We start from the raw sequence: 26452 nt of genomic DNA, 5'->3' as shown, positions 1-26452 counted from the left end.
CTCCGTCCCGCCCCACGAGCACAGCCAATGATGGCGCAGCCGGGCCGGAAGTGCTTCCAGCCGGACGGCGTTTCCACGGACGCTTAGGAGACGCCTGGACGCGGAACCGGCGGCGCCGACAAGCCCACATGGGCCGGTAAGTGAGGGAGAAAGGGAAGGAGGGAGGGCTGGAGGGAGGAGCGGCGACCGACGGCCCGCCCTCCCGGAGCCGCCTGCACGCCGGGATCCGGAGTATCCTGAGAGCCCGGCTCGCTGCCACCACGCCCCTCGCCCCCTGCGCCGCCGCGGGCACCGACCCTTCATCCTCTCCTCCTCCTCCTCTAGTGCCTGCCACGAGCCAGGGGCTTTGCTTTTAATATCACCCTCAGTCCCCTCCACGGTAAAGGAAGGAGGCTCCTGTATGCCCATTTCACAGAAGAGGAAACCGAGGATGAAGCAGAGAGGTAACCTGACTTGCCCCAGGTCTTGAAATCGAAACATGCCAAAACTGGCTTTGAAACCCTGGCCCGCGTGACCCCGGGGCTGATCTCTCGACCGCACGGCGCCGCCTCGGTGCCGCAGGGCACATACAGCCTTCCTTTCCGCCCCCCACGACCCCATGTAAACTCGGTTCTGACCCTGAGACTGAGGGTGTGAAACGGGAAGCTGGCGAGGAGGTTATGTGGAGGCCAGCGTGCGCTATGGGGTGGCTGATGCAATGACCAGCTAATAGTTCGGCTCTCGAGTGGGTTTCATTGGTCTCCACCCCCCCCCCCCCCGCCCCTACACACACACACACACACACACACACACACACACACACACAGCCCCTGATTGGACTGTCTCGTCAGGAATTGGTCAAGAGGCTCAAGTGTTTAAGAGAAACGGGGTGATTTCTAAGAAACGCCTCCTGCAAAGAGTTGCAGGGTGGGGTCAACAGAAAGAAAAGAGAATAAAGGGGCTTTTTTAAAAAGGAAACTGAAAGTAAGAGGGGGAAAGAGTATAAAAGAAGAGGCTGCTGCCCTGGGAGTCTCCACTACTCCAGTGGCCACCTCTGCAGTGTCTCGCTCAGACCAGGTACGTACTGCCTGCCATCTTTTGTCAGGCTTGCAGCTCATTCGTATTTCTGCCAGCCTTTTACCAAAGTGCTGGAAACCTTGGCTTAAAGAGTGAGAGATTCTCTCTCTTGGGATCGGGGTGTTGAACATTTTGTTTCAACCCACTGACCTAACGTTCAGGTGATTCACGGCTTCCCTAGGGAATGGAGGTCCTGGGGGAGGGGGTGCCTGTTGGGATCCATGGTCGGCGTTTTAGCACCTTCCTGTTGGCTGTCGTGTTTTTCACTGACGAGGCCTCCTCCTTAAGTAGTCATTATCCAAACATATTAGCCGTCTCATTGTGATACTCAAAAATGCCTCATGCCTGACTTCCTGTAGCTTAATGTCTTCTTTGCCTTTTAAGATGATGTTCATGTTATTGTTTGGAGAGAAAAGTAACCTTTCCTCTCAGTGTTCAGAGAAGGAAAAGTGAACACCATCTGTTCTCAGGTTCGAAGGGTTAAAGAACACCTTGCTCTGAAGAAGGCACCTTCCTGTCCTCTGGGAACTTGATGGATGTGAAGGATGGTACCACCCCCCCCCCCCCCCCCGGTGGCATCCAGGCATCTAGACACTCCTGGGTCTCCTTCTCGGCTGTCCCTGGCTGCTCCAGAATTGTCTATCTTGAGGCCACCTACCCCCAAAATTGCAGAATGGGTGTGTTCTGATCTTATCTGCGAGATGAGATCACTGTCATGTTCCATGGTGCCGTTCTGTGATTCTTTTCATCCCAATTCCTCCGGGTGCCTGCTACGCTCCTCCACAATGGAACCTTTCAAAATGAGCACAAGATCCGTGTTGTTTAGAAAGAGGAGTTGAGTTAATTTTTCAGAGCCTGGTAGCTTTGTCTCCAAGGTGTGCTGTGGTCCCCTGGGGAGTATGCCGGATTGGTCTTTACACTCCCCGAGCCTTTGTAGAGGAGGTAATAGGTGACTTCCCAGATTACAGCTTCATTTCTTTGTTTTAGATTATAGGCTTGCTTAAGTAGTAAAGCAGCTTTCCTTAACAAAGACTCCAAGCCCTGTTTGCAGTTTATGGGGCTAACACTTAAGACAATGGTCCTTAGCCTTTTGGCATCTCAGAAGCTCTTCGAAAAAGTAATGAAACCTGGATACTCTGCTTAGAACCCCATTTATACCTACGTGCATGCCAAAAGTGATGTAATTCCAGAGGTTCCAAACACTGGGTTAAAAACCTCTCACGGTAAACTTAATTCTAAAAGTTAGTTAACATGCCCTGATCGGTTTGGCTCAGTGGATAGAGCGTTGGCCTGAGGACTAAAGGGTCCCAGGTTCGAGTTTGATCAAGGGCATGTACCTTGACTGTGGGCACATCCCCCTTAGGGTGTGTGCAGGAGGCAGCTGATCGATGTTTCTCTCTCATCGATGTTTCTAACTCTCTGTCCCTCTCCCTTCCTCTCTATAAAAAATCAATAAAATATATTTAAAAGTTAGTTAACAAAGAAATAAAGGAGGATATTGAGTAGATGGAAGAAATGATGGCAAATGGGTGGGTGCAGGAAATGAGAGAAGGTGCAGCTCTGTTCTCCTTGTCCCTGACCATTCCTGATGCACTCACTCACAAAGTTGCATCAGAAACACACACACACACACACACACACACACACACACACACACACAGGCTTTATAGTGTGGGGATTCCCATGCAGTGAGTAGCTGCCTTGTGATCACAGGAGCAGGGACCTCCTCTTTCCCTCACTCGGGTTTAGCTCCCACGTGCCTCTTCTTAAATGGGATTCTGATATTTAAAGATACCTGTTTTCTTCCCTACAACACGGACCCTAAATGCAGGCCCAGTGTGTCTGGTTGATCTCCTGCAGTGACCTGCTCCATCTCAGGGAAGATCGGCTGTCCGGGGATCACCCAGTCATTGTACCTGGCACTTTCCCTAGGAATTTTTAAGGGTAATTTCCATCTGTACTTGATTTTGGTCCTACTCACAGACTAGAACTTTACTGATAATGTTGATGAGATGCTGTAGGAACTTAACTCTTGTTTATATCAATTACCCTAGGATAAAATTGGTTCTGTGTCATTTTGCTTAACCATTTGTACACCCTACTCATCTATAATTAAATTCAAAATATTGTGGCAGTTAACTGGGTAAAGTGGCAGAATCTATTGATGACGTTACATGAGGACTTACTGAACTGTGCACCGGCTTTGAAAGTTGGGAAAATTCAGGATCATGTATAAAGTATCTGCACACATTATTGGGTCACTTGTGGCCAGAAGTAATTTTCTTCACTTTGCTATTTGATATGGGCCTGAGTATTTCTCCTCTCTCAAGCCAATTAGAAGGTTCTTCCACATTCCTTCCCTTTTTTACAAACTTCCCTGAACTGAGCTTTGTTATATGAGTCAGTTTGTTATCTCACCAAACTTCCCTTTCTGGGAATTGAGATGGTTTTCAGCAAAGAAGGGAAAGAAACCCATCCTGGTTTCAGTATTACGGTCTCTAATTATACAAAGAATGGTTTTGTTGAAATTCACATACTTTTGAAATAAATATTTAACAATGGATAAATAAAAGTAAATTACCCCTCAAGTATGTGTTTGATTCATAGTTACTAGGGGGAAAAAAATTTTAATATGTTTTTATTGATTTGAGAGAGAGATAAAGAGGAGGGAGGGGGGAGAGAGAGAGAGAGAGATCAGTTGCCTTGGGCACACACCTTTACTGGGATCAAACCCAAAACCTGGGCATGTACCCTGACCAGGAATGGAACCGTCACCCTTTTGGTGTCTGGGATGACACTCAGCCAACTGAGCCACACCCACCAGGGCCAGAAAACAATTTTTTAATTAAGAAACAAAGTAGTTGTTCATTAAACCTCCACCCGGGGCCCATGCTGGGCTTAGGCTGTTTACTTCCCTGCATCGTCGCACTTATCCACGCACCGTCCTGCAGTTAGTGTTGTGATGCCTGTTCTACTTCACATCTGAGAGGCTGAGGCTCATTCCAGTAGCTGACCTGTGAGTAATAGTTGAGGGCGTCAGTGTGTTGTGTTATCTTGGGAAAGTTTTTTAACCTCTCTGCCTCAGTTTACTCACATGTGAAATGGAGATAAATCTAGCTCATAAGGCTTCGGTGAATTGATATGTATAAGGTGCTTAGGACACCACCAAGTACAGACGTGCTGGGAGAGCTGCTCTGTCATAGCCTCCTGTCATCCTCCGTGCTCTAGGTATGGCAGCAGCTATAGGTGGAGGGGGGCTCAGCCCGGCCCTGGAGCCCTCACACACAATGCCCGTGATGAATTTAGTTCTTGCTTTACAGTTTACAAAGTGTCACCATGTCCTTTTTTCTCATAGCAGCCCCTGAGGTAGGTGCAGAGGTTCCTGATGGTGTGACTTCATAGATGAGGAAGCTGACACTCAGAAAGGGGAAGTGACTGACCCAGGAGGGGACTGATGTGGCCGGCCTTTGCCCCAAGGCAGCATCGGTGGCCTCCCCTGTGCGCCCCTCCCCCTCAAGGTTAAGAGTAAATAATGACTATTAGGTACATCTTCAAAGTTTTGTTGTTAAGTAAGGCAGCATGTCCAATGGACAGGTTATATATAGTTCTTACCTCATTGGGAACCCAGCAGGGTAAGGCTCCGCCCTCTACCCCAGACCTTGCGTGTCTGAGAACCGAGCAGCTGGCCAGCCAGGAAGCCATTTGTTCAGCGGTAGGTTGGTCAGAGCAGCAAAGGTCTGGGAACTTGTCCGCAACGCAATTAAAGAGTAAAGAGCAATTTGACAAATGGGTCTGGGGCTATTAAACTTGGGGTTAGTAAAGCCCTTTGGTGTTTGCCCCTCAGCGAGCACAAGTCCTGCCTCTGTCCTGGGCCCTCCACGGGCACACTCGGGCTTGGTTAGGAAGGGCCTCCTTTGCAGCCCTGAAAGCTGTAAGCCAGCAGTCCCTTTCGTCCTCACTATTGGCATTTGTTCTTCCTCTTTTCCCCTTCCTAATGGCCCCAAATTTCCATTTATATTTTTATTAATGTTATCTTATCCACATTCTTTATTATAACTCAACCTCTACCCTTCTGGGAAAGAAGAACTAGAGATAGGAAAGAAAACACAGCTGCAGCGGTTTATTAATCTCTCTCCTTTCTCTCCCTCTTCTCCCACAGTCTGTCAGGACCACTGAGTGACTCTTCCATTGCCCAGCTGTAAGCCTCGGTCTTCGGAGATGGCTGACGAGCAGGGGTGTGCCTCCCCGCTGGAGCTGTTCAACAGCATAGCTGCCCAGGGGGAGCGCGTGAGAGCCCTCAAAGCCGGGCAGGCGTCCAAGGTGGGTGGTTTTGCTGAGCTCTTCCTGTGCATACAGCCGAGTCTGTTGGATTGTGTGTCCTGGGAGCAGACTCAATAACTGACTTTAACTATATTGGCTATAATCTTACATTTGTCTTCTCCTTTATCAACATTATTGATGCGTGTGAGGTAAAGAAAAGCCAGTGAAATACAGCAGTCATCCACCCGCCCATCCTCATTTCCTGCTCCCAGAAACACGTACAGTCAAACCTCGTTTCTCGAATGTCTCCCATCTCGAACAATTTGGTTCTCAACCAAGTTGTTCACAGAAAAAAATGTCTCAGTTGTCAAACCAAAACTTCATTTTCAACCTGACAACCCTTTCATGCTGATACCTCAACATGACAAAAAGTGTCTCGGGCAGCAAATAAAGGAGAGAACACTATTGTTGCTGTAGAAATCGATGGTTAGCACAGTTTTAAAACATAAACAGGCCATGAGCAGTGCTAATGTTGCTAAGGGTGTGAAAGTGCTCACAAAACTGCAATCACCATCAACTGGACATATAGAAAAACTGTTGTTATTGTTTTCATGGAAAGACAGGGTGAGGGAAAAAAAGCAGTTAGTGGTGATAGCATTTCCAAGGCAATGGTATATGAAAAATTCGTTTAAGGCTAGTATGGGTGGTTTGATAATTTAAGAAAAGAAATGTGTACTTATAAATAGTACATTAGTCATGTACTGTACATAAGAAAGGGACTCATTTAGGGGCCTGGGACTGATTGATTCAATTATCATTACTTCTAAGAGGGGGAAATGATTCAGTTTTCAAACAAATCACTTCTCGAACAGCCTTCTGAAACAAATTAAGTTTGAGAAATGAGGTTCCTTTGTATTTTCAATTCTTTTAGCTGCCTCTTTTAATATATAATCCCCATATCTCTAAAAAACCACCCTTATTACGTTGCTCCTTGTTGATTGCCCAGGTGAAGGCTGTGACTGTGGAAAATGAGGAACTAGCACTTGCACAAACATTCTCCTTCCCTCCCATCTCCTGATACCTGAGTCCCTTGGTCGATATTAGCATTGACCTTATTCTGACCATGGCAACGCTAACGGCAGACCCACTGAGTGTACAGAGGGCTTTTCCTTTCCTGCCCACCTCGTTTTCTCTGGCGTCAATTTATCCTGATTTCTTTTTGCTTGGCTTTTTGATGGACTCGTGGTAATGGGTCCAGGCTCTCCCCCTCGGTTGAGTGAATTTCCCCTGGAGGCCCTCACATCAGCCCGTCGATCAAGTTCTTGAAGAAGTCTCTCCCAGACCTTCCCCCTACTTTGTCCTGGACGGGCGGCTCGCCCCCCACACTGCCCACCGCAGGCTCTCCTCGCGTCCACCGGCGCTCCCTCGCCTCCGTAGGTCCCTGTTCCCTAATCCTGTGTCTTTCTCCTCCAGGGTCAGCTCTCTCTGGGCAGCACAAGTCCTCCAGTGGTTTCTGAAAAAATTATTGCCAAGGACAGAATTTTGAGGGCTCTATAGAGTCTGAAAGTGTCTTTGTTTTACCTAATATTTGATAACGAAGCTGGGCATAGAAATCTGAAGGGGAAGTGTATTCCCTCAGTCTCGGAAGCCCTTGTGCTGGGGTTGCTGTGGAGAACCGGGTGATTCCTTTGTTCTTTCTGCCAGGCATTTGCAGGCTCTTCTCTTTGTGCCTGGGTTTTGAAGTTTCTTGGGATGGGTGCTTGCGCAGTGCTCCTTTCAAACCAGAAGTTCATGATATTTAAACCTCAGAAGTGATAGTATTTCTTTGATCTCTTCTGTTTTCTCTGTTTCTTGACTGATTTTTTTAAATTCAGAGACAGGTCCTCTGACCTTATTTTTTTTACTTACTTTTCTTATTTTTATTCTTGTTCTTTCAGGTATATTTCCTCAACTTCTAACCCTCCTGTGGTGTCTCACTTATCCCATGATTATTAACTTCCAAGAGCTCATTTAATCTCCGAATGTTCCTTTCCTCATAAGGCCCTGCTCTTACTTTATAGGTTCAATGTCCTTTTAGCTCTGAGATCTTATGGTCATTTCCCTGATGTTCTCTGCCCCTTTGTAAACTCCATTTCCTTCTGCCCTTCACACTAGAGGCAGCCCTCAAGTGTCGGCTGGTAGTTGGCTGGCCCCGGCGTTTCAGAGGGAAGCAGAGACTGGCTGGGCTTCCTGCACGTGGGAGGAGCGGGTCGGTGCAGGTGCCCCTTCCCTGGAGACCACCAGGCTGCTCCCCTTTGTTGGGGAACTTTCACTGTCAGGGTCCTCAGGTCTCTTCTTCGAGGTTAGTAGAGTCCCCAGAGGGGGTCCTGCTGTCCCGAGGTGCAGGTCTGGTGCCAGCGTCGTGCCTCTGAGGACCGGGTGATCCTTCCCCAAGCTCCCTGTTCCCAGTGTGCTGCCCCTGCCGGGCAGAGGGCCCCAGGTGTGGACCCCTTTCACTCTCCCTCTCTAGACACTAAGCCTTGGGGGGAGGGGGGGCGAGGAGAGGCACTCACTCAGCTGTGTCAGGAGCCTAAGGTAGAGGCCTGAGTAACTGCTTCTGAAACAGGCTTTCAACCAGTGCTCCTGTTTCTATAGCCCCCTTCCCCCTCACTGCCATAAGCACCTGAGGCCACTGGCGCCCCAGCCACCTGGGGATTCCACACGGTCTAAGTCCAGTTGCTGTCCAGTATTTCCACGCCATCCGAGCATTTGTTCTCATGTATTCAGCCAGTTACATTGTCCGTCAGCTTTCCAGCTTCTGAAATCCAACTGCTGGCGTCCTCTCCTCTTTCTTTGTCCTCCTGGGGTTACTGCAGAGACTCTGCTGTGGTTGCCCTGCGTCTCCGAGTGCGGTCCGCCAACCCCTGTGACCTCATTTTCGAAAATGTCTTCCCAGGCTCTCAGCAGATGTGTCAACCATTTCACGCTCACCGTACTAGAGTACTTTGACTCTTTGGACCCCAAATAAACCATTACATTTTAAAAGAAATAAATACTGAAAGAAAGTGACGTCAAAAAGAGGGAGTTGGTTACACACAGAAAGAGGTTTATACACCAGGTAGGGCTCAATAGATGAGACTAAATATTTTTAAAAATATATTTTATTGATTTTTTACAAAGAGGAAGGGAGAGGGATAGAGAGTTAGAAACATCAATGAGAGAAACATTGATCAGCTGCCTCCTGCACACCCCCTACTGGGGATGTGCCCACAACCAAGGTACATGCCCTTGTCCTGAATCAAACCTGGGACCCTTTAGTCCTCAGGCCGACGCTCTATCCACTGAGCCAAACCAGTTAGGGCTAAATATATATTTTTTAAATATATATTTATAAAAGCCTTAGCGACCCTTATGACCAACAGGTTGATCAGTAGCTATGACGTGCACTAACCACCAAGGATCAGATGCTCAATGCAGGAGCTGCCCCCTGGTGGTCAGTGCGCTCCCACAGCCAACCTCCCATGGCCAGCCAACCTCCCCTGGTCCCTCCCCCCGGCCAGCAAACCTCCCACAGTCCCCCTCCAACTGTTGACTATTGACTCTAAAGACCCATTTTGGAAACTTGACGATGATTTTGTCCATTTAACATTAAATTTGAATAGCATGTAATAAATATTTTCATTAGTAATTCTTAGTTACAGCTATGTTCATTATTTTAGCAAACCAACGATACTTAGCACAGTAGCATGACTCTGCCAAGTGTGGTCTTTGACCAAGCCGAGTCAGCTGACACTCAGTAAGACAGAGCAGGGGTTGCACACGGACCAGAGTTAAAGGATGGAAATTCAGAAGCAAGTTTGTATCTAACCCTGAAATGTATTGTAACAGAAGCACCTGATGTTTTAGAAATTCCCTTCCAGCAAAATAGTTGAGCCACCCTGGGAGCACCAGTCCGTGCGGGCGCTGCGGGCTTTCACCACTGTCTGCCATCTCTCTGGGCCGTGGTTCTTGGCATGTACACAGGGAGTGAGCCCCGCTGCTGTTAGAAACAGCAGCTCACTAAAGCAGGACGCTCTGGGGGCTGGGGAGTAGGCCAGGGTCTGGGGACTCTGGGAGACAGTGGCCGAGGCCGTGTGCAGTTTGAGCAGCACTCAGGAAATGACACTGGATCGTATGAGTTAGGATAGAGACCAGAGCTTTATTTCTCCTTTTACTTTAAGTAAACTTTTAAAATCTAAATACACCATTCATACAGAAAAGCACCGGGGTCATAAGCAGGCAGCTCGCTGAATTTTCACAAGATCCACACCTGTGTCACCAGCACCCAAATGCAGAAACAGCATTGGCAGCGCCGGAAGCCATCCCCAGGCCCCCGGGTCACTGCCTCTCCTCCCAAGGGCCACCCTGACCCCTCACCCTGGATAGTTCTGCCTGTGTTCATTCAAACTCTGTGTAATCCAGCAGTGCATAGTCTTTTGTGTCTGGCTTTTTTCAGAACATCAGCTTTTAAATTCTGCTGCAGTGTCCCCGTTCATGATAGGTCGGGAACAAGAAGAGACGAGGCGAGCCCGCTTGCCTCTTTCAGTCCCATTCAGACTCCAGCCGGTCTTCCAGCAGGGACCTGGTTCAATGTTTAGCTTTCATCCAGCCACCTGGTTGCAAGCAGAGTTAGGTGAGACTGGGTGTGAAATGTCAACACAGCCAGGCATTGCCGGGTATTGACTGCAGTGCATTTCCAAGCAAAGTCATTCTTCCCACAGTTAACTGGGTGGATCGTGCTTGCTCAACATTTATTTTTATGTAAGCGCTGAGCCTAGACACTGCAGAAATGAGGTGAATAAGACATACCTGCCCATCTAACCCAGGCAGACATTCTGTCTGTGGGCTTACTGATTACACAACTCTGACTGGTTTAAATGAATTCTAGATAGTTTCAGAGTTTGAAACACAAATCTGTCTGCTAACCACCCTACAAGAGCAGTCCTTTGTGGCAGATGTCCTGCCTGGCGGAGTGGCTCTCCGAGTGGAGGGTGGCGTTGGCGTGTGTCCCCCGGAAGTCCTGTTGATAACACATTACGTAAAAACTCTACATGGAAATGTCTGTATTTTCCTTGCAAGCAAATCGGACTGTGGATATTGTGTGTGAGCTGATCCAGCCAGGCCAATTATGGGAGTGGAGTTTTAGGGCATTACATGACTAAGCTCCCTAATGAGGCCTCCTGTTTGAAATGCCAGGCTTCCAGGGGTGGCTGGTGAGGGCTCCTGGGAGAGGAGTCCAGCAGAGTTCCAGAACGCCCAGAGACACTTGGCATCTGTGTCCCTTACGCTTATTCTAAAACCACAAACGTGCAGACACTTGGGGCAGCAGCACAGCGGTTTCCCGCGAGCCCTCCTCGGGCTGTGACCTGAGAGCGCCCAGTCCTCCCTGGCCTCTGTCTGTCCGAGTTGCTGTTATTGTCCTGGGCGGCATGGTGGCTGAGGTTTCTGTAACTATTCTTGTCAACCTATGCAGAACTCAGTGCAGTGGAGCAGAGGATCTTGTCACACGTGGGCTCTGCATCAGTGGCTTGAGACTCTGGTGTAGTGACTGTCATCAACAGTGTAGATGTGTTACTGTGTCTATCCCCACAGTGCTTGGTGGTAATCCGTAGCACTAGAGGGACAGGTAAAAGTAGAATGCATTCAGGCCCACTCTTGCTGTGTGTCCATGGGCAAGTTCCTTCGCCTCTCTGAGTCACAAGGTTCTTCAACTGGAAAAGGACAGCGACAACGAGTCCTGCCTCCCAGGGTTGCCGTGAGACTAAATGAACCAACGTGTGTGAAAGCACCACACGGTGCCTGCCACGTGGCAGCAGTGACATTCAGCAAAAGGTAGCTACTGTCAATATCTTCATCCTTCACCCGATTTCCTATGTGTCCAGGATGAACTTGATTCTGCAGTGAAGAAGCTGTTATCACTAAAAATGAGCTACAAAGCAGCCATGGGGGAGGACTACAAGGCTGGCTGCCCTCCAAACAACCCGGCACCTGCGGGGGATGGTGGCCCAGATGCCACGGAAGCTGAAGAGGATTTTGTGGACCCGTGGACGGTGCAGACGAGCAGTGCAAAAGGTGTTGACTATGACAAGCTCATTGGTACGTCCTGGGAAAAGCCCAGACTTTTAGTAGTGATTCCATTGGTGTTTTAAATATTAATCATAAATCCAGTCAAGCTTCAATGCCAAGAGCAAAATATGTACCCTAAAATATTTTGATGGTGCATTATATTCCTAAAGGATTGTTAAATAAAGTAACAAAATAAAGCTTATTGCAAAATAATGATCTATAGTAGATAACGTAGTAGTAGCTTTTCCCTTTTTTAACAATTCAGAACTTCAGAAAGGTCTGTTGAAATGGGTACCTTACAGTTCAGTTTCCTACACGATAAGCAGAAGGCTTCCTGAAATTCACTTAGTGGTGACAAGTCAGTCACAGATTACCTAAGTGTCTCCTCCAGTGATGCCGTTTATGAAGCTCACAGTCTAGAACTCAGCGGAAGGGGGGTCGCTGCTCACAGGTGGCCCCTTGTCACTTCCAGGGCCTTCCTTAAGGGGCTTCGTGCTCAGGGAAGTCCTCACTCTGCGGTCATTGCTAACCGTCAAAGAATCAACCAAAACGCTCTTACCCAAGTCCCAGCCATTGTCCGTGACTTTTAAGTATAGACTATCAATAAGGGAAAATTCACTTGAGGACAGGCATTAATTCACTTCAACAATTAAAAGATATTAAAAAATATAATTGTCGGTGTATATAAATGTTACCTTAGTGAGTAATAAGCAACTGTGTGTGCGCACGCACGTGAGCAGCTGCTAGCTAGACTGCGTTCTAGAGGTGTTTCCCATCAGAATCCAGTCCCAGACAGAACAGCATTGTATCCTGTAATTTGTTTTCTGTTTTGCTGGTTGTGATCTCAGCTGTCTCGTTAGTACACAAGACCCTGGACTTCATGTTGGGGGAAAGGACCAGGAGCAGAGGCCTCAAGGGTTTGGTTCATTAACACTGCGATGTTTTCCCCTAATGCCTGGTCCCCAAACCTCCCACCCCCTAAGACAGTCATCCCTTCTTTTTCCCAGTTCGGTTCGGGAGCAGTAAAATTGACAAAGAGCTGATAAACCGGATAGAGCGAGCCACGGGCCAGAGGCCACACCGCTTCCTGCGCAGGGGCATCTTCTTCTCACACAGGTGAGCCTTCCCGAGGACTTCGCCTCTTCCTCGAATTCAAAGAGGGATGCACCCCCGCCGGTGCGGCTCAGTAGTGAACATTGATCTATGAACCAGGAGGTCCCGGTTCAGTTCCTGGTCAGGGCACGTGCCGGGGTTGCGGGCTCCATCCCCTGTGGGGGTCGTGCAGGAGGCAGCCAATCAATGATTCTCTCTCATCATTGATGTTTCTGTCTCTCTCTCCCTCACCCTTCTCTGAAATCAATTTTTAAATAAGTGTGTATATATATATTTTTTCCCCTAAGTGATTGGGGCTATTCCCTCAGGCTGCCTGATACTGTGTGGAAATGGAAGGCAGTTGTCAGAGACTCGGACCTACCTCTCCCCTGTCAGTAACACGTCCCTTCACCCTCTGGCCCTTAGTTTATTCATCAATAAACTGTCCATTTCACGCCCCTAGCTGGTTTGGCTCAGTGGACAGAGTGCCAGCCCTCGGACTGAAGGATCCCTGGTTTGATTCTGGTCAAGGGCATGTACCTTGGTTGCAGGCTCGATCCCCAACCCTGGTTGAGGCACGTGCAGGAGGCAACCAATCGATGTGTCTTTCTCACAGCAATGTTTCTCTCTGTCTCCCCCTCTTCCTTCCACTCTCTCTAAAAATCAATGGAAAAATATCCTCGGGTGAGGATTAAAAAAAAAACTGTTTCACAAGGTGGAGGTTACATTCATAGAGGATGAGATTCGTGCCAGATTATGTTCAAGTTCAGTGTTGCCTACACGATAAGCAGAAGGCTTCCTGAAATTACGTACCCTCTTCTGTTGTGCGGGCCTGCTCATGAATAATATCAGAAGAGAAACTAATAGAGCATATCTGCAACCAGATACCCCCACTTTAGACCGTAAGTGCCATGCAGATAACAGAAAACGAGCAGCTTCCAGAGGGTTTCTGCTTCTCCCACCTGACAGATCACCTTGGGTTCGGGCCAGCCCATCTTCGAGGCTATGTTCAAGGAATTTATGGTCCAAGGTGGGGCGTTCTGCTCTCTCCCACTCGCGGCTGCAAGAGCACACGGCACTCGGCCCCACACTTCAGATTCTGTGGCAGAGAAATGCAGGCCTCGTCCGCCTTCCTCATGGGCAGAATGTGCTCAGAGCTCTATCCTAAATGAGATTCAGGTCACCCTTCCCGAGTGCACAGTTCAGTGGTTTTCAGTCTGTTCACAAGGTTGTGCAACCATCGCCACTAATTCCAGAACATTTTCTTCATCCCAAAGAAACCCCTACCCATTAGCAGCCAGTCCCCATTCCTCCCTCTCCCCCACCACCACTGGCAACCGTGAATCTCCTTTCTCTGTCTGTGTACTTAGCTGTCCTGCAAATTTCGTAGAAGTAGAAATAGAATCACACGCCCAGCTGGTGTTGCTCAGTATGCGGGTCGACCTATGAACCAGGAAGTCATAGTTCAATTCCTGAACAAGGCACATGCCCAGGTTGCGGGTTCGATCCCCAGTGTGAGGCCTGCAGGAGGCAGCTGATCAATGATTCTCTCTCATCGTTGGTATTTCTATCTCTTTCTTCCTCTCCCTTCCTCTCTGAAATCAATAAAAATATATATTTAAAATAGAAACACACAATGTGAGGCCGTGGGTGCCTGGCTATTTCAGGGAGCGTGTTTTCAAGGCCCATCTGCGCTGTAGCCTGTGTCAGTTGATGGAGGTGTAGGACTTGAAGCTTTTGACCATTCTCAAATTTAAGAACACCCCCTGTCTAATTTTATCATCTATAAAATAGGGGATTCGATGAGATAGCACCCAATGTCCACCTGCAAACAGACCATAGGTGCTGCCTGGGCGCCCTCCCCCGCTGAGTAAGTCCCTACCCCAACCATCCTCGCAAAGCTTCCAGAAGCGGGAGCCTCATCCACTCCAGCCAGTCCCTGAGGCACCCTGCCCAGACCTACTGCACAGCGAGTGCTCAGAGACGCCCCACAAAGGTGGCCAGTCCGCTCAGGTGGCCACTGCCTGCTCTTCTCTAGAAGCCCAACAATTTGGTTAGTTGTGAAAGCCAAAGAAGGACTCCTCCAAAATTGTGTTTTACTGTTTCCTTATTTCAGAGGTGGTGTGTCCATTCCGGGGGGAGGGAGGGATAAAAACTAAGCACAGAAAAGCAGAATGCTCGTGGTCCTATCAGCCAAGCTGAGCAGCCACCTGGCACAGGGTGGAGTCCCATTTGGAGGCCACCAGACCTCCGGAAAAGGTGACTGTTCCCCTGTTACTTGGGGAAACTTCGCCCAGAAACAAGGGACAGTCACACCCCAGAGTGGTGGTTTCACACCTGCCACACATCGCAGTCACCGGGAGAGCCTTTTAAAAACACAGATTCCAGATCTCACAACCGCCCTGAGAATCAGCATCTCTGAAGGCGGGGCCTGGGCAGGTGCAATGGGGAAACAGCAGCCACGTGCTGCTGAGGCAAAGTCAGGAAGGAGGACCCTCGTGCGCCTTGGTGGACCCCCGTCCTGGGGAGGGCGGTTGATTCCAGAACGACTCCCAGATGAAGACACCTGGTCCCACCTGCTGAGGGAGCCGGGCGCATTTCCCAGTCCCCTTCCTAAGGCAGGGCTCTGTGGACCCCTCTGATGTCCCCAGTCTGGCTCTCCGGAGCCACAGGGCTGGGTGATTCTAAACAGTTACTGCACAGTGTTGGCCTGGTGTCACCCAGGACCGTGTACAAAGCAGATGGTGTATCAATGTTGATATTTGGAGAAATTCCGAAAGAGTTCCAGTGGCTGCCCAACTGCGTCCATCTTTTAAACACATTATCCCGAGCTCCCGTGTCTTCTGCTCTGAAAAGAAGCGCAGGAGAAACCATGTCAGTAGAACCATTACAGACACACCAAGAACAGCAAACTAGTTCTTTCCTGTGTTTGTCTGAACATTGCCAAGTGAGCATTGGCACCTCGACTTTTCCCCCCAGAAAAATCACAGTTCCCTCTCTCCTTTCCTTCAGGGACATGAACCAAGTCCTCGATGCCTATGAGAACAAGAAGCCGTTTTACCTGTATACGGGCAGGGGCCCCTCTTCCGAAGCCATGCACGTCGGCCACCTCATTCCGTTCATCTTCACAAAGTGAGTCCTGGCTCTGTGACCCTCCTCGCTGTTATTAGCAAGTCAGCAGCGGCGGGTATAAGCTGTGTCTGGAAACGACAGGACAGGACCAGTCCACGTTTGCCGAACAACCAGTGTCAGGGACGTGGCGCCTCTGTGGCCTCCATTCACTCGGTTCGTTCCTGGTGTCACTTTAGAGGGACATGGGTGACAGAGACCCTCACACTGGTGCCACATCTTCTCTTCCCTATCCATGTGACCATAGGCCAGTGACGGCTCTGAGCCTTAGGTTCCACCTCTGTGAGATGGAAATAATAATACCTGCCTCGTAAAATCACTGTAAGGCTACAAGGAAGGCATGTGAAACAGCGAGCCTAGAGCTGTGCAGGGCGCTGTGAGTTAATACTGGCAATGCCCTTATCATTACCGATAATCAGATAAACAGCATGCTAAGGTCGTGTGATTTTGCAGGCAAGGAGGCCTTGACACAAGTTGTTGGTTGGAACTGTGTTTTCAGATGCCAAAGGGCGTTTTTCTTCAGGGGAAACGAGATGTCAGCCTCTGCCCGTGTCTCCTAGGTGGCTGCAGGATGTGTTCAACGTGCCCTTGGTCATCCAGATGACGGACGACGAGAAGTACCTGTGGAAGGACCTGAGCCTGGACCAGGCCCATGGCTACGCCGTGGAAAACGCCAAGGACATCATCGCCTGCGGCTTTGACATCAACAAGACCTTCATCTTCTCTGACCTCGACTACATGGGGTGCGGAGCGCGCATGGCTGCCTTTTGAATGAGCAGATGTGGGCATCAGGTCCTCAGGACGGCTCAGTCTGAAACATCTCGGCGGGTCTCAGCCCCAGTGACCGTCTTCCTGCTTTTACTGAGTGTTGTGACCCGGGGTCGTGGCTGCGATTTTCATCCTCAGCTGCTGACAGAGAAGTGCTCTGTGTTGTAGTCGCTCTCCAAGGATGATCAGTCTCACCAAGTTAGGGTCTTTGTCTCTCCTCACAGAGGAAAGACTCCCTGGTTACACACTCCCTCCCGGTCTAGGATTTTAACCTGCCTTTTATTTCCTTTTTTAAAATTTATTTCAGAGAGAGGAAGGAAGAGGGAGAGAGAGATAGAAACATGCATGATGAGAGAGAATCACTGATCTGCTGCCTCCTACATGCCCCCTACTGGGATCAAGACCAAAACCCAGGCATGTGCCCTGACCGGGAATTGAACCGTGACCTCCTGGTTCATAAGTTGATGCTCAACCACTGAGCCAGGACAGCTGGGCCAGTCTAGGTTTTTAAATCAACTGCTTAAAAACCCAAATATTTCATTCCAAAAATCCTTAAATTAAAACTCTGAGGTCTTGAACCTCATCCCAAATGACTACCAAGAAAGTGTTAGGAAATTATTAGATTTTTTAAAATCACTTTTCTTGTGGCCCTAGAGGCACTGCGGTGTCCTGGGAGAAACGTGGTCTTGGAAGGAAGGCGGGCCTAGGTTTGAGTCTGGCCACGTCTGTTAATGGTCGTGAGACACTTCTGGTGCATGAAATAGGATTAGATGTGACCTTAGATGTCACTGTTATTACCATTTCCATAACACTTCATTTTATTTCTCCCATTCCTTAGCACTCATTCCATGAGTTCGGCAGTCTCTTCCCTTGGCCCCTGCTATGGCCCCTCAGGACCTCTGGTCCCCTCCAGCCTGCACTCTCTAGATCACAGGTCTGGTCAGGTCCCCCGCTCAGGCTTTTCCCAGCACTCCCTCGTCCTCAAGATCAAGTTCTCACTTCCCTCTGAGCACGCAGCCCCTCTGTGACTGGGCCCGTTCCTGTCTGGTGCTGCTGCCACCTCCCTCCAGATGGAACAGTCCATTTCCTCCCATTTGTCCATGTTCTTGTCTGCCCAGAGTCCCCTCCCCTCCCAGCTCAGCATTCCTCCACTTTCTTCCAAATCGCCTTGTCCTGGGAGCCGACCCTGGCAGGCAGATCTGGCACCTGCTCTGGTTCCGGCACCCAAGCTCCTCCTCGGCCACCTCTAGTATAAGGTGCACTATGAGGGGTGGCCCTCTCCCAGGAGGTCAGTGAAACAGTCACCATGTGCTCTCAGTGGCAGGCACCCCGTAGGCCCCGAAAACACGGCAGTGGGCAAAACAAAGTCTGCCCCAGTGAGCGTGATATTAGAGCATCAGAAGCAAGTCCTCTAGTAGTTACTGTGTGACTTGGGCGGTGAGCTAACCCCTCTCTGCCTGCTCGCTCCGCTCATTTATTCAGCAGGTATTTATTGAGCATCTGCTACATGCCAGACTGCTGCTGGGATACAGCAGCCAATAACACAATGAAGCAACCACTCTGTCAGGTTACCTTCCAACCCGCAGAGTCGGGCAGTTATCAGTAATAGACCAGGTGATAAGTGCTGTGAGGAGAAGGAAGGGGGACTCAGCGGGCAGGAGCTCGGACCTGTGTCTGATTCTGATGGTGTTTGCAGGATGAGCCCAGGCTTCTACAGGAACGTGGTGAAGATTCAGAAGCACGTGACCTTCAACCAAGTGAAAGGCATTTTTGGCTTCACGGACAGTGACTGCATTGGTAAGAGCCGCTGCTGCCTGCGCCGGCCCCAGCCCATCAGAAGGGAGCAGTGGCCCCGAGCTGAGCTGTCACTGAGATGGTGGCTTCTGCACTTTGTCTCTTTAAAGAGTAAACCAGAGGGGGTTTCCTCAGGACATGAGGCAATGTGATGCCCTTGGCCGCTGTCCTGGGCATGTGGAGCTGTACCCAGGGTGCCAGTCCGCCCCTGTCCCCAGCCATCCATGGAAGGCTTAGAGGAAAGTAGGAAAGGTACAGACAGCTTGGGAGTTCCTGTGTCCGCGCACAGCGTGCACCTGTTTTGTTAACAAAACACTGAAGACTGTTCTGTAGCGAGAGAGCATCATTTGTAATAATTAAACGATGAGGGACAATCCGAATGCTCAGGGGGCGGAGAATGGTTAAACGTAGACGATTCGTTTATAGAGTAGAACATTTAACAGCAACATGGGTAAGCACTACAGAGTGAAAGGGCACGGGGAAAAATAGTATAATCACAACTGAAATGAGTAGAAATAGAGAAAACATGAAAAGAGACACAAATTGAATTGATGGATTTTTTTTCTTCTACTTTTCTGGAGTTTTATGCTTTTCTTTAATGATGATTACCTATCTAATGAGGAGAAAGCCTGTTTTTGCTCATCCCTTTCCCCGGGGTAACCAACCAGACAGGAGCTGCCCTGTGTAAAGGTTCTCTGTCCTCGCTCCCAGGGAAGATCAGCTTTCCTGCCATCCAGGCTGCCCCCTCCTTCAGCAACTCGTTCCCCCAGATCTTTGGGGACAAGACGGACGTCCAGTGCCTCATCCCCTGTGCCATCGACCAGGTCGGGAGGCAGCGGGGTGGCAGGTCTGGGCTGTGCGGGCGGCTCCCGGCACTCGCCTGTGGGAAAGGCGGCTTGGGGTGAGGGGCTGGGGGATCGGTTCTGTGAACTGGCTGGGGTTGCTGTGAAGGCTGCCAGGTGACGCTGATGGGCTGAAAGCTGGAGTGTTGCTTCCAGCCATCCTCCAAAGGCCCCCCTCTCCCCTAGGACCCTTACTTCAGGATGACGAGAGACGTGGCCCCCAGGATCGGCTATCCTAAACCAGCCCTGCTGCACTCGACCTTCTTCCCCGCCCTGCAGGGGGCCCAGACCAAGATGAGTGCCAGCGACCCCAACTCCTCCATCTTCCTCACAGACACTGCCAAGCAGATCAAGACCAAGGTGAGCACTTCGCTGGGTGAGGGACCGCCTGTGCCGCAGAACCACATGCTCAGGCACGCGCACCCCCGCACCAGCACTCTGTCGTTTCGGTACCCGCTGCCCCAGGGCTGCTGAAATCCTGGACTGAAAACTGCCCCCCTGCTGACTCGAGGCCTCCTGTCCCTGTTCCCAGATATCAGGGGAATTTACTTTGTGTCCTTTCACTAAGGCAAAACTTTACATTTTTTTCCCTTTTCTCATCAGCGCTGTGTTCTGGTAGCAAAGTCATGGCCGTTTTCTTTAAAGTCACACAGGCAGTAGAGAAAAGTTTATTTCTGTATTCCGGGGCCGGGCCAGGCACTTTGTTCGTGCGTCCTTGTTCTCCTTCTCACTGGGCGAGCGGTGTGTTCCTTTCAAAGGTGAGAAGGATGAGGCCCAGAGTGGTGACAACTCAGCCAAGTTTCCACTGGAAACCAGCAGAGTGCTCCTGGCCAGAGCAGCACCACCAGCGTGGGTTTGGGGGCTCTTTCCTCCCAGAGCTCTCACTGAGCCCCAGAATGGGTAGATGCCCGTCAGTGGAACAGCCCTGCCCTGCCCGGCAGGCAGCCGGGCTCTTGAGTCACCAGGGAAACGTGAACTAGGAGTTGGTTGAGCTTCCGTATTTTCAGGCCTCACTCCGTTGCTGGGTGCTGACCTGCAGATAGGACAGTCCCCTCTGCCCTACAAAGCTGTTGACGTTTTATTGGGGACCGATTGTGGGTCTGCGGGTTGGAAGTTGACAGTGGGAGGGACAGAAACTGTATTTGAAGCACATAATGCAACTGTCTGAGTCACTGCCTGGCCCCTGACCCTTCTGGAAAGTCCCAGGCAATTCCTGGTGGACAGCAGGGAAACCCTTGATACCATGAACAGCTGCTTCTGGCGGAAACTTGCAGAGCACGGAGTGTGTGGGGGTAGTAGGGGAGGGACTCCTGTTCCCTCCAGCGGAGGCATTTTGTATTGTTTTTGAGGTGTTGTCTGAAGTCAGTCACTTTTGGCTCTGGGGCTTTTTTCATTTACCTAGAGACGTGCAAAGACCCAGAGCGGGGCGCGCAGTGAGTGTGAGGAGCCACACGGCTGCAGAGGCCACCAGGGTCACGCGGGTCACGCTGCTGTGATGGGCAGGCCCGGCCTTTGTGTTCAGTCTCCATGCCCGTCTTCAACTCCGGATCAGACTCCTCGGCCGAGAAGGCACCTGCCCCACTCAATCGCAGCAGTAGCCGTGTGTGGCTGCAGGGGTGTGGCTGCCTGGTCACCTGCCACGCACTGACCTGTGTGATCTCATGCAGCTCTCACATCCACCAGGAGGCTGTGTCCGTTCTTTGTAGGCGAAGAAATCAAGGCTTAGAGGGTTGGGCGGCTGCCCTGCATCCACCCTGTTGGGAAGCAGAGGGCCAGGACTAGAACCCAGGTCCACCACTGTCTGGCCCTGCCTCTTACCCGCTGTTGGAGAGTGCCCTTGGCTGTCCAGTTGTCATTTGTGATGTGGGGCAGTTGTCCCCTTCACAGACAGGCAGGGCTTACATGAGATCCCATATAGAAAGCGTTTATGAACTGTCAAGCACTGCCCAAATTTTAGCTTTTGGCTCAGGAAGTGAATAGTTGAATAGTAGGGTGGGCCACAGTGTGCCTCCCGTGGGCTGTCATGTGGATCCTGTCAGACCAGCGGCCCCTCCCTGCCCTGGTCTCCGGGCTTCTGCGCCAATTTGACCTTCTGGTTCATTTGGAGCAGCGGGAACTCGCTGGCTCTTGGTGGTTGGATCAAGCCCCGCCCGCAGCCCAGACAGCCTTCCTGTTGCAGTTTCGTTACATGGAATCGTTTTGGTGCATCTCACTGGCTTCCATCGTTTTGGATCCAGGCAGTGGCCTTCCAGTCCCCACCGACTGGCTGCACCATGGCCCAAACCTGTCTTCCTGTTGGTTCCCTGAAAGTCAGGCCCAGCATCACTGAGGACGAGCCAGGTCCAACATCAGGACCACGTAAGCCACTCGGCAACCTGGTGTCCCAGGAAGTCTGTGCCTGGGAAGATGCCCGCACGCACAGGGGCCTCCACAAGACCAGAGGCTCCAGCAGGCAGTGCACCTGCCTGAGGGCGTGTGGATCTCAGGAGAGCCCAATACGTGTGGTTTTCTCTTCTTGTTTATTTTGTATTTTCCAGTTTCTGCGTTTGAGGACATTGATTTTATTTCCTGACTTGCTCTTTTTGTCAAGGAAGTGAAGGTGGCCAGCCCGCCAGCCCCGCCCCTCCCCGCTGCCCTCTGTGCGGGCCCCGCTGAGCATCAGCAGCTTCCCAGCCCCTTCCTTTCCCGAGCAGATACGGCTCGTGGGCATACAGCTCCTGCTCAGAGTGGCTGCTTTCTCCTGGAGAGGATGGGTTTCACTTGCCTCCCTGTGCCCGGCGTTCCTCTGAGCTTCTGGACGGTCCCAGAGCATCCAGTAGTGGCCTGTCCCGGGGCCACCTCCACTTGGAGTTTACCGACTCCACCCACCCCACTCCCCTTCTGTCTGTAGCTGCTTCTCAAATCCTCGTTGAAAGAACACGGAGGAACTTTGTCCGTTTCAGCTTTTCTTCTCCCACTCGTGGCCCTGATTTCTCTAAGATTCTCCTCAGTGAGTCCTGAAATGCATTTGTTAGCTTGTGAGTCTGTCGTCTGCTCCTGAAAGTGCCGGGGTTAGGTGAGCCCTACCTGCAGGTCCTCCACCTCTGTACTGTCCAGGGTCAGCTTTCCCTCCTGAGCCCTCAGCTGTGCCTCCCTCCCGTTCCCTCTCATAGTGGGGAGGGCAGCAGCCAGGCTGGGGCTCTGTCCTGTTCACCAGTGACAGCATCGCCTGCCCCGGGCAGCGGCCGCCCCTCCCTGGTCGTCTGTTATTCTGAAGAGGGTTTGTGTTTGTCTTCTTTCTGAAGCTCCTCACCTGAGAACACTAGGACATTCGCCCCCAATTCCGGCTCTCGACTCTGTTCTTGTCAGTGAGGAGTGAGGAGTGCAAAGCGAGCCCACCTCTGCCCCTTCCCTGCAGTGGACCCACTGAGTCCACTTGGTGGGGCTCCTCCCTCTGGTCAGGATCTGACGGGCTTGGGCTGAAGCCGTCACTGGCTCCACTTTCAGCCCTTGGGCTCCCGCAGGGCAGCCAGCACCCCCAGCGTTGTGTGTCTCTTGCTGGCGCAGGTCAACAAGCACGCGTTTTCTGGAGGGAGAGACACCATCGAGGAGCACAGGCAGTTTGGGGGCAACTGCGACGTAGACGTGTCCTTCATGTACCTGACCTTCTTCCTGGAGGATGACGACAAGCTGGAGCAGATCAGGAAGGTAGGACAGGCCCGTCCCGGCCGCCCCAGCTCGCTCCTCGGGACCTGGAGGCTCCGGCAGCCAGCTGGGGGCAGTCGGCGTTTCCTCAGGGTCTGAGCCCCGGAGAGTAAATGGAGGCGGTGGATTGGTCTGTAGCCATGGGCCAAGAAACCTCATGAACAGATATTCACAAGAGAGAAACTGCAGGCTACTCTTTACTTAGTAGCCAACACAAGGGTTTAATCCTTCTGTCAGAGCATCGAAGTTGAAACAGTTCCCCCACCAACTTAGCAGGGTTTATGCTGCTGTTTCATTTGCAACGACCATAAACCAGATGCTGCCAGGCTCCCCCCGCACAGCTTGGCCGTGGGATGGAGAACCCCAAGAATGTCCACAGCTGTGCTCGGGTTTCCCAGTTTCCAGGACCTTTTCCAAGGAAGTACCCCTGCTAGAGAAAGCCCCTCATATAACAGCGTTCAAAGTGGTCACAGCACAAGTGAGGACCGGCCACACAGCAGAGGCGGGTCACCTAGGAAGTGTCCCTGAGTGGGTGCTGCGGGCGGAGGGTTTCCATGGCAGGACAGTGGACCTGCGGGAGCGATCAGGCAGACACCAGCGAGATCAGTGCACACACAGCGAGTCTGTGCACACGCAGCGAGGTCAGGCAGACACCAGCGAGATCAGTGCACATTTAGCGAGGTCTGTGCACACACAGCAAGGTCTGTGCACACGCAGCGAGGTCCATGCACGCGCATCGAGGTCTGTACACGCAGCGAGGTCCATGCACCACAAAAAACCTAAGCGATGCCCAAACGTTAGCCATGGCCCTGGCCTTGCTGCTCTGGGGCTTGGGTCAGAGATTCAGCAAAGACTTTACAGAAGCTGGGAGGGCTGGCGGAGCTGTCGTTCATTCCCTGTGTTTGGAGTTCAGTTGCAGCGCAGGTTGGTGAGGCGTCCCCTCAACCCCCTCGCTATGAGAGGGCAGTAGCGCTCGCGCTCAGAAGGGAAGTGTAATGGACAGGGTTTTGTCCCGAGCGAGGCCATGGGGCAGAGCTGTTCTCATGGTGTCTCCCCGCAGGATTACACCAGCGGAACCATGCTCACCGGGGAGCTCAAGAAGGAGCTGGTGGAGGTCCTACAGCCCCTGATCGCGGAGCACCAGGCCCGGCGCAAGGAGGTCACGGAGGAGATAGTCAGAGAGTTCATGACCCCCCGGAAGCTGTCCTATGACTTTCAGTAACACCCATTTATCTCTGTACATAAAGAAGCAAAATTAACCAGAGCCCCAGCCCAATCGAATCACTGCTGTACTTAGGCCGTCACAGCTTCCTGGGCCTGGTGTCGGTAACCCTGTGTCAGTACTGTTTCTCCCTGGGCCATCCTTTCCATCGGGGCCAAACCCTGTGCGCTGCCTGCGCACCGGGCGCCAGGGCTGGGCCGACAGGAGTCCCGCTGGTTCTCTCTCCCACAAGGCACCCCGGCCCGCCCAGAGCCGGCCACAGGGAGCACTTCACTGGAAAACACCCTTCGGTTCCACATAGACCCTCAAAGCCGCTGGTAAGGGAGCCTATAGTCTGCATGTGCATTTCAGGAGTTTAATGGGCACAGCCCATCCCCCAAAACCAAAAAGAATTGCCAGCTGTGCATTTAACGGAGAGATCTCCCAGCTTGAAGCTGCTTTTCATACTGAATATCGCCCGGGGAGGCCACTTTTATTAGGTGAGTCTGCAGGAGAAACTCCACACGTGAACTCCAGCCCCACGTGTTGTCTGGCAGTCTCTGCCCTTCTCTGAGCCTCCCCACACCGCTTCCAGCAGCTGGCCCCGGGGACAGGCTCTCCACCCTGAGAACCAGTGCTGGGCCCCCTGCCGGCTGCTGTGGGGAGTCTGCGGCCTTTGCAGACACCTTTGTCCTGACACTTGGCTGGCATGGAGGCCTGCACCCTGCCGGTGCCCCGGGCGTCCTGGGCGGTGGAGAGTACACAGCAGCCCCCAGGCCCCAAGGGAGCCATTCAGTCTTGTGCCCCGTGTAGTCTGGGAAAGCCCTTGTGGGGGTGCAGGGTCCACTCCTGAATGCTCTACCCTCTTGTCACTTGTTGGCCTAAATAAATCTCTGGTCCCGCCTGTGTGGCTGTGTGGTGTGGAGTTTGAGCAGGACAGGGGCCTTGCTTCAGGCCCCTGGGTGTGCTGCGCCTGCCACCGAGCTGCAGCTGCTCCGCGGATGGCCCTTGAGTCTGCTGGAGTCACAGTGGGGGTGTAGGAGGGGAGGCCCACAGTGCAGGAAGCCCCGAGGCACAGACACAGGCTCCCAGGAACCTGTCCCCCTTAACAGTCCTGGTCTGGACTCTCACCACTTCCGGTGGAGAATGCAAGCAAAGGTCCTTATTTTGTGCATGGGATGGTCCAAGGTGGGGCTGTGTAATGACAGGTGCCAGTCTACCAGCCAACCTGGGCACCCTCTACCCACCGTCTTCATTTTGTTACAGGGCAGTAAGGAGCTAGGAAAATTCCAGGGCAAGTGGAATAGGGAAACAGACAGGAAAGTTAAAACAAGGCAAAACTATTGGCAGCCAGCTTGTAACTAACAAACCATCATCTTCCTCAGCCAAGGACACGAGGGCAAATGGTTAAAAGCCTCCCTAATGAGAGAATGCAGGAAAGGAGGGGAGGGGCAAAGGTGAAAGGGGCAGCTTTACTCCCTAAGCAGAGAAGCCAGCAAGGCTCTTCGAGACACAGTTGCCAGGTGCTTTTTGTGAATTCTGGGAAGGCCACAGCAATGTAAAAAGGGACCTTGAGAATTAATTTGTACCAAAATAGTCAGCAGAGGAATTCTGAAACCTGCAGACGGGAGGGTATATAGCAATACCTCCGACCCCCACCCAACCTGCTCTTCCGATTAACTGAGAGCTCACCTGCGCTTCATAAGCCAAATATGTATAGGTTTGCTTCTTTAATGCAGGTGCATGCTTTCATTGCTTTAATAAATTGGCTTTACACAACGCAGTCAAGATCTCTTATAAATTCATTTATATGAGAAGACGAGGATCGAGGTTGGGAACAGCCCCTCCCACGGACTCAGGGGCTGTCTGGTAACACCTGGTGAGAGGTGCCGCCAACCATTTTGTGAGGTGGCAAAACGGAGGCATAGACAAGGGGAATGTGACTCGTCCAAGGCCACACAGTGAGTTTGTTACAAAGCAGCCTGTCCCGACTTCCTTTTGCTAAAACCTGTGCGTCCTTAAAGTTCCCCAAGAGACCCCAGGATCAGGATAGACGAGGTGGCCAGCCCAGCAGGTGTCTGGGTGACAGGGTGGTTCTGGCCCCTGGTGGGCAAGGACTGCTTCCAGGGGAGCTCTGACTGTCGGCGTCCCCTCACCTCCATGCGTCTCAGTGCCGTGTTGTGGGGAGACCAGCTGAGCTGCACCTGAGGGACAAGCACAGGGAGCCTCCTGCACGGCAGTGGACAGCTGAGGAGGGGCCAGTGGCTGCGAGGCCAGAGGGAGCACGTGTCCAGGACAGCGCTTCAGAGCCAGAGCGAGAGCGAGGCTCCTGGCACAGGCCTCCGGCGCCTGCAGCCTCAGACGGGCCAGCTCTCCCCGAGTGACAGAGTAATGCCACCCACCCCTACACGGGCCAGGACACGGCTGAGGGGCCCTGGGTGACCACCTTTCCTCTCCCCTCTGACATTTCAAGTGCAGCCTGACACTGACGGCGCAGTTAGTGGGGAGCTGAGCAAGAGACACCTAAAAGCAGCCTGGTGAT

At 51.7% G+C, this 26452-nt stretch overlaps 1 protein-coding gene across 4 annotated transcripts; it reads left to right on the top strand.

Annotated features, from left to right (window-relative positions):
• The first annotated feature begins 11 nt into the window (after positions 1-11).
• Positions 12-24818, top strand: WARS1 (tryptophanyl-tRNA synthetase 1). 4 transcript variants are annotated; one of them, XM_059686439.1, is made up of 12 exons: positions 21-136; positions 325-443; positions 5216-5376; positions 11217-11430; positions 12408-12516; positions 15505-15624; positions 16182-16364; positions 18086-18186; positions 18895-19007; positions 19212-19385; positions 22572-22712; positions 23770-24818. In XM_059686439.1, the coding sequence occupies exons 3-12, from the start codon at positions 5275-5277 to the stop codon at positions 23929-23931; spliced, it is 1419 nt and encodes a 472-aa protein (XP_059542422.1). In that variant the 5' UTR covers positions 21-136; positions 325-443; positions 5216-5274; the 3' UTR covers positions 23932-24818. The 4 variants fall into 4 exon arrangements, 3 of the variants coding, with proteins under 3 accessions (XP_059542403.1, XP_059542422.1, XP_059542412.1); XR_009451741.1 differs by lacking the exon at positions 21-136 and having other exon boundaries at positions 157-443; positions 23770-24016; positions 24112-24818; XM_059686420.1 differs by lacking the exon at positions 325-443 and having other exon boundaries at positions 12-136.
• The last annotated feature ends 1634 nt before the right edge of the window (positions 24819-26452 follow it).

Source organism: Myotis daubentonii, chromosome 1 (genome assembly GCF_963259705.1).
Source record: "Myotis daubentonii chromosome 1, mMyoDau2.1, whole genome shotgun sequence".
Lineage (NCBI taxonomy): Eukaryota > Metazoa > Chordata > Mammalia > Chiroptera > Vespertilionidae > Myotis > Myotis daubentonii.
This window is presented reverse-complemented; position numbering and strand designations above follow the sequence as displayed.